The sequence below is a fragment of the Argentina silus genome (genome assembly GCF_951799395.1).
Source record: "Argentina silus genome assembly, chromosome: 1".
NCBI classification, from domain to species: Eukaryota; Metazoa; Chordata; class Actinopteri; order Argentiniformes; family Argentinidae; genus Argentina; species Argentina silus.
Genome location: NC_139655.1, coordinates 24,685,943 through 24,698,407, shown reverse-complemented (window position 1 = coordinate 24,698,407; position 12,465 = coordinate 24,685,943). Strand labels below are relative to the sequence as shown.

General features: G+C 43.7%; 2 protein-coding genes across 2 annotated transcripts; both read left to right on the top strand.

The window, feature by feature from the left end:
* The first annotated feature begins 1,805 nt into the window (after positions 1-1,805).
* Positions 1,806-7,753, top strand: LOC310814409 (uncharacterized protein). Its single transcript, XM_083683811.1, has 4 exons — positions 1,806-6,624; positions 6,865-6,971; positions 7,163-7,299; positions 7,573-7,753. The coding sequence occupies exons 1-4, from the start codon at positions 2,661-2,663 to the stop codon at positions 7,742-7,744; spliced, it is 4,380 nt and encodes a 1,459-aa protein (XP_083539937.1). The 5' UTR covers positions 1,806-2,660; the 3' UTR covers positions 7,745-7,753.
* On the top strand, positions 7,753-12,061 carry LOC310814415 (adhesion G-protein coupled receptor G2-like). The gene is made up of 11 exons (XM_083683823.1): positions 7,753-8,114; positions 8,258-8,380; positions 8,591-8,633; positions 8,732-8,835; positions 8,963-9,087; positions 9,407-9,675; positions 10,056-10,155; positions 10,471-10,757; positions 11,011-11,112; positions 11,232-11,351; positions 11,653-12,061. The coding sequence occupies exons 1-11, from the start codon at positions 7,809-7,811 to the stop codon at positions 11,748-11,750; spliced, it is 1,677 nt and encodes a 558-aa protein (XP_083539949.1). The 5' UTR covers positions 7,753-7,808; the 3' UTR covers positions 11,751-12,061.
* Positions 12,062-12,465: the final 404 nt, after the last annotated feature.

The window sequence follows — 12,465 nt, the reverse complement described above, 5'->3', positions numbered from 1 at the left end:
ATGGCTATTTATACTGTATGCCAGGAATGTCTTCATTTTCTGAATTAAATACATTTTTCTACAAGAAATGTATTTGAATCAATGAAAATAACATGTAAACTTGCTGTGCAGGCAAAGGGGAAATCCCCCCCCCCCCCCCCCCCTAAAAAAGCTTTCTTAAACCTCCAGCCCAATCTAAACAATTTTTTAAACAGTTTTGACTGATTAATCAGTAGCTTTCTCTCTTTCAAAAATATACTGTAGACCTAAGTAACCAGAACCAATTAGTTTAAACTCAGTGGTTGACAATCAATAAGGCTTTACTGTTGTGTCTGCAGGAAGCTCACTTGGAGTGTCATGGAACAGAAATAAGGTAGGTCAGGGTGTGTGCGTGTGCGTGTGCGTGTGCGTGTGCGTGTGCGTGTGCGCGTGTGCGTGTGCGTGTGCGTGTGTGTGTGTGTGTGTGTGTGTATGTTTGTGTATGTGTATGTGTAACAGGTCCAAGGTTGTAACAGGTCCACATATTAAGACACTACATAATATCCTAGAAGCCAGCGTACTAACACACTCACCATGGCATTGGTTGGGCAAGGGCAATATTCTTAGGAAGGTAATGTCACTGTACAATCTTCACCATCCACAACATTCACCTCCCCCTCTCCTTCTCCCTCTCTCTCTCTCTCTCTCTCTCTCTCTCTCCCAGATTGTACAGTTGTATGGTCATACTGCAGATGGCTAAGCCTGTGGATGTGTGTTCCCTCAGTGAGGTTCTACATTCCCTCATCCACAACAGCAGTGGCATCATCTCCGAAGGACTGCTCACACGCATGGGTCAGTGTGTGTGTGTGTGTGTGTGTGTGTGTGTGTGTGTGTGTGTGTGTGTGTGTGTGTTTGTGTGTGTGTGTGTTTTCATGTGTTTATGTATGTGCGCGTGTGTGCGTGTGTGCGTGTGTGTGTGTGTGAGTGTATTGTAGTACTACAGTGTATTTGATGTGTGCTCTCTGTCCCCAGCATTATGTGGTCCACCCAGTGTTTCTGCTGCTGCTCTACTAGACTCTAACCTAACCTGGGTATCCAGTAAACTAGACTCATCTCAGATCTGTAACACACACCACCCCCTCTTCAGCTGGTTAGTACAACTCACAAATACACACCTTCTTCACACACCTCCTTCCTGAGTCATCCGGTTTTGTTTGGATGGAGATTGTATCTGTTAGCTATAGAAAGGATATATGTGATATTGTGTGTGAGTAGGTAGGATTTAGTTGTTTTGTTGTTTGTGATTGTGTTGTTGTGTGTCTGTTTTCTGCAGTAAGGATGGAAAGACGCTTGCTGTGCTTTTGAATAACAGTTGTTTGGCCCCTCCCCCTTATCCAGTTCCCTTCAATCCCAGTACAAATCCTATGTCAGCACTACCCAATCAGAACGTTGTCAATAGCAGCATATCTCCCACCCCTGAGGACATACCCCTGTCAACAGCCAACACTATACAACCATCGCCAACACAACGTAAAACAACACAACAACCATCGGCAACACAACGTAACACAACACAACCACCATCAACAACACAACGTAACACGGCACAACAACCATCAAAAACACAACAACCATCATCAACACAACGTAACACAAAACAACAACCGTCAAAAACACAACATATCACAAGACAACACCAATCGGCAATACAACTCAGCACAACACAAACCACCTCTATTGACACAACTACTGGCAAACTAGTTACTGTCCAATTGAATACAAATGCTAGTTCACAGAGCACAACACATGTATACCCAACAAGTCAACCAAACTCAACACAATTACCCACACCAACTCAAGATAACAAAACTCTTCCTCAGGAAATAGTTGCACAACTCAACACAACAACGGTTGGACTCACGACACAGGAGGGCACTCCAGCCACAGTACAAAATATAACACTCAACGCAACTGTACCTCCAACAAACTCACAACAATCTAACACAAAAGCTAACACTATACAACAACCAACAACAACACAACATACAACAACACAACAACCATTGTCAACACAACAACCATGGACAACACAACATATCACAACACAACAACCATCGAAACAACAACAAAATTCAACACACATCACCGCTACTGACACAACTACTGGCAAACGATTTACTGTCCATTTGAATACAACTGCTAGTGTACATAGCACAACACATGTATACCCAACAAGTCAACCAAACTCAACACATGTACCAACAACAAGTCAACTAAACTCAACACATGTACTAACAAGTCAAGCAAACTCAAACCAATTATTGCCAACAACCCAGGTCAATACAACACATTTATCCACACCAATTCAACATAACACAACTCTTTCTCAGGAAATAGTATCACAACTCAACACAACAGTTGGACTCACGACACAGGAGGATACTCCAGCCACTGTACAAAACACAAACACACAACTCACCACAACTGTACCTCCAACAAACTCACAACAATCCACCACAACAGCTAACACTACACAACAGCCAACAACAACAAAACATACCACAACACAACCATCGTCAACACAACGTACCACAACAAAACAACCATCGATAACACAACATACCACAACACAACAACCATTGACAACGCAACAGAACTCAACGCACATCACGTTTGGGGCAATACAATTCAACACAACACAGATGCACACCACCTCTACTGACACAGCTACTGGAAAACTATTTACTGTCCAATTCAATACAACTGCTAGTTTACAGAGCACAACACATTCATACCCAACAAATCCACCAAACTCAACACAATTACCCACACCAACTCAAGATAACAAAACTCTTCCTCAGGAAATAGTTGCACAACTCAACACAACAAAGGTTGGACTCACGACACAGGAGGGCACTCCAGCCATTGTACAAAATATAACACTCAACGCAACGGTACCTCCAACAAACTCACAACAATCTAACACAACAGCTAACACTATACAACAACCAACAACAACACAACATACAACAACACAACAACCATTGTCAACACAACAACCATGGACAACACCACATATCACAACACAACAACCATCGAAACAACAACAAAATTCAACACACATCACCACTACTGACACAACTACTGGCAAACGATTTACTGTCCATTTGAATACAACTGCTAGTGTACATAGCACAACACATGTATACCCAACAAGTCAACCAAACTCAACACATGTACCAACAAGTCAAGCAAACTCAAACCAATTATTGCCAACAACCCAGGCCAATACAACACATTTATCCACACCAATTCAACATAACACAACTCTTTCTCAGGAAATAGTATCACAACTCAACACAACAACGGTTGGACTCACGACACAGGAGGATACTCCAGCCACTGTACAAAACACAAACACACAACTCACCACAACTGTACCTCCAACAAACTCACAACAATCCACCACAACAGCTAACACTGCACAACAGCCAACAACAACAAAACATACCACAACACAACCATCGTCAACACAACATACCACAACAAAACAACCATCGATAACACAACATACCACAACACAACAACCATTGACAACGCAACAGAACTCAACGCACATCACGTTTGGGGCAATACAATTCAACACAACACAGATGCACACCACCTCTACTGACACAGCTACTGGAAAACTATTTACTGTCCAATTCAATACAACTGCTAGTTTACAGAGCACAACACATTCATACCCAACAAATCCACCAAACTCAACACAATTACCCACACCAACTCAAGATAACAAAACTCTTCCTCAGGAAATAGTTGCACAACTCAACACAACAACGGTTGGACTCACGACACAGGAGGGCACTCCAGCCACTGTACAAAATATAACACTCAACGCAACTGTACCTCCAACAAACTCACAACAATCTAACACAACAGCTAACACTATACAACAACCAACAACAACACAACATACAACAACACAACAACCATTGTCAACACAACAACCATGGACAACACCACATATCACAACACAACAACCATCGAAACAACAACAAAATTCAACACACATCACCGCTACTGACACAACTACTGGCAAACGATTTACTGTCCATTTGAATACAACTGCTAGTGTACATAGCACAACACATGTATACCCAACAAGTCAACCAAACTCAACACATGTACCAACAACAAGTCAACTAAACTCAACACATGTACTAACAAGTCAAGCAAACTCAAACCAATTATTGCCAGCAACCCAGGTCAATACAACACATTTATCCACACCAATTCAACATAACACAACTCTTTCTCAGGAAATAGTATCACAACTCAACACAACAGTTGGACTCACGACACAGGAGGATACTCCAGCCACTGTACAAAACACAAACACACAACTCACCACAACTGTACCTCCAACAAACTCACAACAATCCACCACAACAGCTAACACTACACAACAGCCAACAACAACAAAACATACCACAACACAACCATCGTCAACACAACATACCACAACAAAACAACCATCGATAACACAACATACCACAACACAACAACCATTGACAACGCAACAGAACTCAACGCACATCACGTTTGGGGCAATACAATTCAACACAACACAGACGCACACCACCTCTACTGACACAGCTACTGGAAAACTATTTACTGTCCAATTCAATACAACTGCTAGTTTACAGAGCACAACACATTCATACCCAACAAATCCACCAAACTCAACACAATTACCCACACCAACTCAAGATAACAAAACTCTTCCTCAGGAAATAGTTGCACAACTCAACACAACAAAGGTTGGACTCACGACACAGGAGGGCACTCCAGCCACTGTACAAAATATAACACTCAACGCAACTGTACCTCCAACAAACTCACAACAATCTAACACAAAAGCTAACACTATACAACAACCAACAACAACACAACATACAACAACACAACAACCATCGAAACAACAACAAAATTCAACACACATCACCGCTATTGACACAACTACTGGCAAACGATTTACTATCCATTTGAATACAACTGCTAGTGTACATAGCACAACACATGTATACCCAACAAGTCAACCAAACTCAACACATGTACCAACAACAAGTCAACCATACTCAACACAATTACCCACACCAACTCAAGATAACATAACTCTTCCACAGCAAATAGTTGCACAACTCAACACAACAACGTTTGGACTCACGACACAGGAGGGCACTCCAGCCACTGTACAAACCACAAACACACAACTCAACACAACTGCACCGAATTCGCAACAGTCTAACACAACAACTGTTCCACTGCTCACAGAAACACAAATGAATACAAGTAAACCACCAAACACAACTCAATACAACAACACCAAATTCAACAACACATTATACACTCAAAACACAACTCTACCCAGTAGAGCAGCTGTTACACACAGTTCAACTGTTAACCAGCAAAATTCAACAAAATCTGTTGTTGGACCTCTGATACAAAACACAACATCACACAATATCACAACACAACTTCGCACAACTGCAATACCGCTAAATATAACAATAGACACAACACAAATAATGACAGCAAAACTCAACACAACAGATATCACGCTCAGTATAACACAAGTTAATACTATGACACCAACACTGGGGAATAGAACACGAATAGAAATGAATTCTACACAACTTATTACAACAGTGGCAATCCTAAACACAACACAGCTAAGCACAACAGCCTTCCCTGTACACACAACACAGCAGAATGCAACATTGCACAACACAACATCTGTAACTGATAGCATAACACTAAACAACACAACATCATACCCTGATAATACAACACTACAACAACAATATACAACAGCAATATACAACACAACAACATTCCCCAATAACACAACATTTTACAACTTGACAACTGTCGCTGATAACACACTTTATAACACAACTGCATACAAAAACACAACTCTATACAACACAACAACTGTCCATGATAATACAACACAACACAACCTAACAACTTTACCTGATAACACTCTCTTCAACACACTTTACACGACTACTGCTCCTGGTAACAAAACTGACCGCAGTAGCCGCACCACTACGTCCTATAACACACCTAACTCTAGCCTCAACTCGACCACAGAGACCAGCCTCAACCCCAATACAACCACAGCTGCCAGCCTCAAACCTATAATTAATCCCAACATGACCACAGACACCAGCCTCAACTCCAATGCAACCACAGAGATCACAACTGCCAGTCCCAACCCTATAATTTACCACAACATGACCACAGAGACCAGTCTCAACCCCAATGCAACCACAGTGACCACAACTGCCAGCCTCAACACTATCCTTAAACCCAATAAGACCGCAGAGACCAGCCTCAACCTCGACTCGACCACAGTGACCACAACTGCCAGCCTCAACCCTTACATTAACCCGAACATGACTACAACCACTTCAACAAACACAAATTCAGTCCAGACCGTTCCCAGTCTAGTTTCAGCCCAGGCCAGCCAAAACAGCAACACTAACATTTCCATGACCACTGCACCAGCAATACCAACCCAAACAAACACAACCTCCTCTGGACTCCCCCCACTCCCTGCCCCTGTCGCTCAAACCATCACCACCACCACAAGCACAGGTAAATACATGCTCGTCTTCCTGGTAGCATACTCTCCTGTTGTATGTGATAGCATAACTCTGGTATCTGTTCACTATAAAACCTCATAGAGCCTTCATATAAACTAAGTCTCCCTGGTCCCTTGAAGAAACTAGCTACCCAAACTACATAATGTTAGTATCTATCAAAATCAACAATATGTCTAATGGATAGCTATTTGGCAGGGTAAGCTCACTAGCCTGTGTGTCTCCCAACCCCCAGCCCCTACAAATACAACAACTGTGGACCAGGAGGTAGAAGCAGAGTTTCTGTTGAATCAGACTCTCAACTCAACTCTGAATCAGGCCTCTCAACTCAACTCCTCCCAGGTCATACTATAGCCTATCATATATCATGTTACTCCTTACATCTATCCCATTGCTATTGGACTTTATACAGAATAGCCATTTTGAAATGCCTTATGTTAACAATATTAACTACTGGCTTAATAGGATTAATCAATATGCCTTTCTGAATGTAAAGTCGAGACAGTATACTGACTTCTTTGAACTGGTTTCAGGTGGATGCGGTGGTCGGGAGGGTGGAGGAACTGCTGCAGGGTCCTACTGTCCCCCAGTCAGTGGGACAGAAAGTACTCAAAGTCATCAGTTACCTTATGGAAGGTGACACACAAGCCCTGGCAGATTCCTCAAACAGGTACACACATACACCTGGATGTGCACATAAACACGTGCGTGTATGTGTGTGTGTTTAGTACTCACTGTTGCATGATTCTCAGGCGTGTGTTCATTGGCTGAAATCCTGACTCCACCAAGGAGCTGATGAACAGACAGACACACACACTTAGACATGACACACGTTTACACACACACACACACACACACACACACACACACACACACACACGCAAACGCACACACACGCACACATACAGCCCATAATGTGATTTCTTGTCCCCACTGCTAATAGGCTGATCAGAGCGGTGGATGAGCTGGCCCTGAAGCTGGTTATTGAGGGCGATAGTGAGATTATGTCGTCTAAATTGCTATCACTGGCTGTCAGGAGAGTGGACGGGACCAATTTCAGAGGAGCGTCATTTAGCATCCTAGATCCTTCCAACCTGCAGGTTGTATTACCGTAACACTGAGCTTACATTACAAATACATTACAACTCCAACATTAGACTCCATTCCCACCATTTTGCGATGTGCTCTGTGATGACTTCTTTTGACGTAGAGATGTCAATGTGTGTGTGTGTGTGTGTGTGTGTGTGTGTGTGTGTGTGTGTGTGTGTGCGCGCGCCTGTGTGTGTGCATGGCTGCCTGCATGTGTGTGTATGTGTGTGTCCTCTCCTCCAGGTAAATGTGCATAGGAGGTCCAGGTCCAGGTCCAGGGTTAGTCAGGGCTCTGTGTTTCTGCCCCCCTCCCTGACTGAGGGTCTGAGTCCTGAGCAACAGCAGCAGGCCAGCAGGGTCCAGTTCTCCTTCTACAATACCAGCTCTCTATTCCAGGTACTACAACCCTGAATCCTTTACTCTTCTATCTGTGGTGTCATGCTGCCTGTCTATCGTCGTCCGTCCGTCTATCTGTGTCTGTTGATGTAGCAATAATGTTGCCCCCCCCCACCCCCACCCCCACCTACCTCCCTCTCCAGGACAGAGCTCTAGGTGGTCGTGTGCTCAACAGTCCTGTCCTTGGCTCCAGCATGGCCAACCTGTCAATAAATGGCCTAAGAGAGAACATCCGGTTTACCCTTAGAAACAATGTCTCTGTACAGGTACGTACTAGTATCTCAAGTATCAGTGAAATGTGGTTGAGTATGTCTGATGACCCTGGCAGTATGGACTGCAATATCACTTCAAACACCCGAGCTTGATTGTGATGGATGAGGAATTTAGTTATAGTCTGTTTTGATGTAGTAAGGTGTTTATTTCATTATGATATGAATACACAGTACACAAATATATGGCTCTTTGTTTCACCTCAGCGAAACTTGACCTCCTGTGTGTTCTGGGACTTCAGTCTGAATGGTGAGTGTTATGTCATGCTACGTAATGTCATGCTATGCTATGTAATGTCATGGAATGTCATGTTATGTTATGTCATGTGATGTTGATGTTCTGGTCAGATGCTGCAGGAGGGTGGAGTTCTGTTGGCTGCTTTGTTCTGAACACCACAGAGGAAGAGACAACCTGCAGCTGCAGCCATCTCACCTCCTTCGCTATACTGATGGTCAGTGTGTGTGTGTGTGTGTGTGTGTGTGTGTGTGTGTGTGTGTGTGTGTTTGGGTGTGCGTTCATGTGTGTGTGCGTCTCTGTTTTCTGTGTTTGTGTGGCCTCTAACAGGTCTCTCTTTACAGGACCTCTCTGGAGATGGTGTGAAGGACAAACAACATGCTCTCATTCTGACCTTCATCACCTACATCGGCTGTGGAATCTCTGCCCTCTTCCTCGCAGTCACCTTGCTAACATACCTCTCCTTCCAGTGAGGCCATCTCTCTCTCTCTCTCTCTCTCTCTCTCTCTCTCTCTCGGCAGAGAACTGTTTTACCAAAGTCAAGCTTAGGGTACAAACTGTCCATACTTGATGCCTAAAAGACTCCATACAACCCCTCTCCCATCTAGCTACTTTCACACTCTCTCTCTCTCTCTCTCTCCCTGTCAGTGAGTCAACACCCCCTTCTCTCTTTCTCTCTCTTCTTCTTGAAGCATAATTACAGAATAATAATATTGGGGTATCTTATCTTATTATCTCTCTGTCTCTCTCATCTCTCCTCTTTCACCACCGTTCCCCTCCCTCCACAGAAAGTTGCGTCGGGACATCCCATCCAAGATCCTGGTGCAGCTGTGTCTGTCCCTCCTCATGCTGAATCTGTTGTTCCTATTGAACGGCTGGCTGGCCCTCCACCACGTGCCCAGTCTCTGCATCAGCACCGCCTTCTTCCTGCACTATTTCCTGTTAACATCATTCACCTGGGCGGGGCTTGAGGCGCTCCATATGTACCTCAGTATCGTACGGGTTTTTACCCCCTACCTCAGTAGATACATGCTCAAGTTCTCACTGCTGGGATGGGGTGAGTACCTCCTAAATGCTAAGGCCAAAGCATCATTTAACCTTACCTGTAATCCCTGGAATTGAGGGGGGTGGTCATAACCCTGTGACATCATCAGCTTTAGTGCTCCGCAGATTTGGACTAAAGTCTGGGGATTAGACATATGGTAAAAATATCAGATTAAATAAATAATAGAAAAAACGTAGATTTAAACTTTGGGCTGTTGCTCCCCCTTTGTATTCATGTTTCTCAACGTTGCATGGGTCTTCTTGTGATTATTGTGATTGTTAATAATGGTGATTAGTGTGATAACTGTGTTTGTTGTCAGAGCCCCTCTACCAGGGGTTATCATGTTGTTACTGTGATGATTGTGATGATTGTGGTTGTTGTGATTGTTGTAGGCACCCCTCTCATAGTGGTGGTTGTTGTGATAGCAGTGGACAAAGACAACTATGGCCTGGTCACATATGGAAAAAACATTGACGGCTCCTCAGATGACTTGTAAGTTACTGTGACTCTAACCTAGGCTCCCAGTCTTTCGTGTGTGTGTGTGTGTGTGTGTGTGTGTGTGTGTGTGTGTGTGTGTGTGAGAGAGACACTGATTGTGTGTGACACTTATTGTGTCCCAGCTCACTTTCGGTAGAACAACAAATGGAAAATGTTGTAATAAGGAATAATGTTGCAGACATTTGGTACAGTGTATTCACTAGATTAGTCTTAAAAAGTAATGTGTATGACGTGAAAACTCTGTTGTCAGTAGAACTATCACTCATGTGTTTATGCGTGTTTGTCCCTGATGCGTGTGTGTCCCTGTAGCTGCTGGCTGCGTAATCAAATAGCATTCTACATAGCAGTTGTGGGGTACTTTGTCCTGGTCTTTGCCTTGAGCCTACTGGTCTTCATCGTGGTTCTGGTCCAGTTGGCGCGCATCAAGAGACAGAACCCCCAGAACCTCTCCCCCCAGAGGGGTCTCATCACGGATCTGCGCAGCATTGCTGGTCTCATCATCCTCCTTGGACTTACCTGGGGCTTCGCTCTGTTCGCCTGGGGACCCCTCTACCTGCCCTTCATATACCTCTTCTCTATATTCAACTCCCTGCAAGGTGAGACACACGGACGTATGTGCACTTAAACACACACTCGTATGCATAAGTCCATGCATGCGAATGAGTATGTGTTTAATGCATGCATAGATACACACACACACACACACACACACACACACACACACACACACACACACACACACACACACACACACACACACCACTTAAACATGCACACCGCTATCATCACCACTACCATCACATACCCCTAACTCCCACCTCTCTCTCTCTCTCTCTCTCTCTCTCATAGGGTTCTTTATCTTTGTGTTCCACTGTGCTATAAAAGAGAGTGTTTGGCGGCAGTGGAGAACCTACCTGTGCTGCGGACGCCTGCGATTGGCTGAAAACTCAGGTGCAACCTCTCTCACACATACAACAGCTAATCACAATGCAGACCTTAGGTCAATCAGATGCTCCCAAACATATCACTAATATTGCAACGATTCTCTCCCTCTCTCCCCTTTTCTGCAGACTGGAGTCGCACGGCTACACAGAACCCTAACAAGCTGTCTGTGAACACAGCGACCAGCTCCGTTCTAGTCCCCACCTCCCGAAGCTCCTCCCTCATCAGTGAGCCAACCAATGGCAATGGTGCGTTCATGACCTTTCATGGAATTTCTGACTTCACACTTCTATTGAATAACTAACTCTATAATTTAAAGTCACTAAAACAAAAACAATTCAACAACAAGTAATCTTTCTAATGCCTTTGATGTGTATTGATTGTGTGTGTATTGATTTTGTGTGTCTGTGTGTCTGTGTGTCTGTGTGTGTGTGTGTGTGTGTGTGTGCGTGTGTGCGTGTGTGCGTGTGTGCGTGTGTGCGTGTGTGCGTGTGTGTGCGTGTGTGTGTGTGTGTGTGTTTGTATGTGTGTATCCCTCCACCACCACAGGCTCTGTGTTTGGGGACAGTGTGACCTCTGATAGTTCTAACAGCGACGTCGTTCTGAACCATCTTCACAGTCGTCACATGACAGCAACTCTACCGTGATCTCTTTGAGGCTGGGACTATATATTGATAGATATTGTATGTTAGAGTGTGAAAGTAACACATTTACTGTATGTGAGAGCTGGTACTGATTGTAAACTGACTCACCAAGTCAATTTTCTTTATGTGCAAATATACTTGGCCAAATAAAATAATTCTTATTCTGATTCTGATTCTAAAGTGACAGTGTATATGTGAGAGCTAGGACTGTACTCTGTTTCTGCAAATATGTAATTTATGTAGTCTGCAATACAGCTTCACTGTTGCACCTTCACAGAGAGAATATTAAGTGTTACCTGTTTCTCACTGTTCATGTCAAAATATAATCTGAAAAGTGGTTATTTGTTGTGGTCTTGTAATCTACAGTAGAGATGCCTTTACTTGCCTCGACCTCCTACCAAGTAATCTGGCAAAACCTTCAACTTTTCTTGAGAGAGAGAGAAACCTGTCAAAAGCAGTACTCTGATTAATTTCACACATAGTCTAGCACAAAACCTTGTCCCCAAAAAGAAACAGAAGCACAAGTAATTAAATATTTAGCGATCACTGAGTACATCCATTTACATCTGTGTAGGAATTTTGGGATCACGATTTTAATCAACCTCTGCCTCAAGCAAACACTAATTAAAAATCAGAGTAACCTCCCATCTCATCAGACAGCTCTGTAACCCTGAGCAAGGTACTGCCCTCTCTCTCACTGTCATTTCACTCCTTGTCA

Bases quoted from the DNA above. Each gene is read 5' to 3' on its own strand.
- LOC310814409 (XM_083683811.1), top strand. From the start codon at position 2,661: ATGCACACCACCTCTACTGACACAGCTACTGGAAAACTATTTACTGTC. The intron at 6,972-7,162 runs GTCATACTATAG...AACTGGTTTCAG, and splicing joins CTCAACTCAACTCCTCCCAG to GTGGATGCGGTGGTCGGGAG. The intron at 7,300-7,572 runs GTACACACATAC...CACTGCTAATAG, and splicing joins CTGGCAGATTCCTCAAACAG to GCTGATCAGAGCGGTGGATG.
- LOC310814415 (XM_083683823.1), top strand. From the start codon at position 7,809: ATGTGCTCTGTGATGACTTCTTTTGACGTAGAGATGTCAATGTGTGTG. The intron at 8,634-8,731 runs GTGAGTGTTATG...TGTTCTGGTCAG, and splicing joins CTGGGACTTCAGTCTGAATG to ATGCTGCAGGAGGGTGGAGT. The intron at 10,156-10,470 runs GTAAGTTACTGT...GTGTCCCTGTAG, and splicing joins GACGGCTCCTCAGATGACTT to CTGCTGGCTGCGTAATCAAA.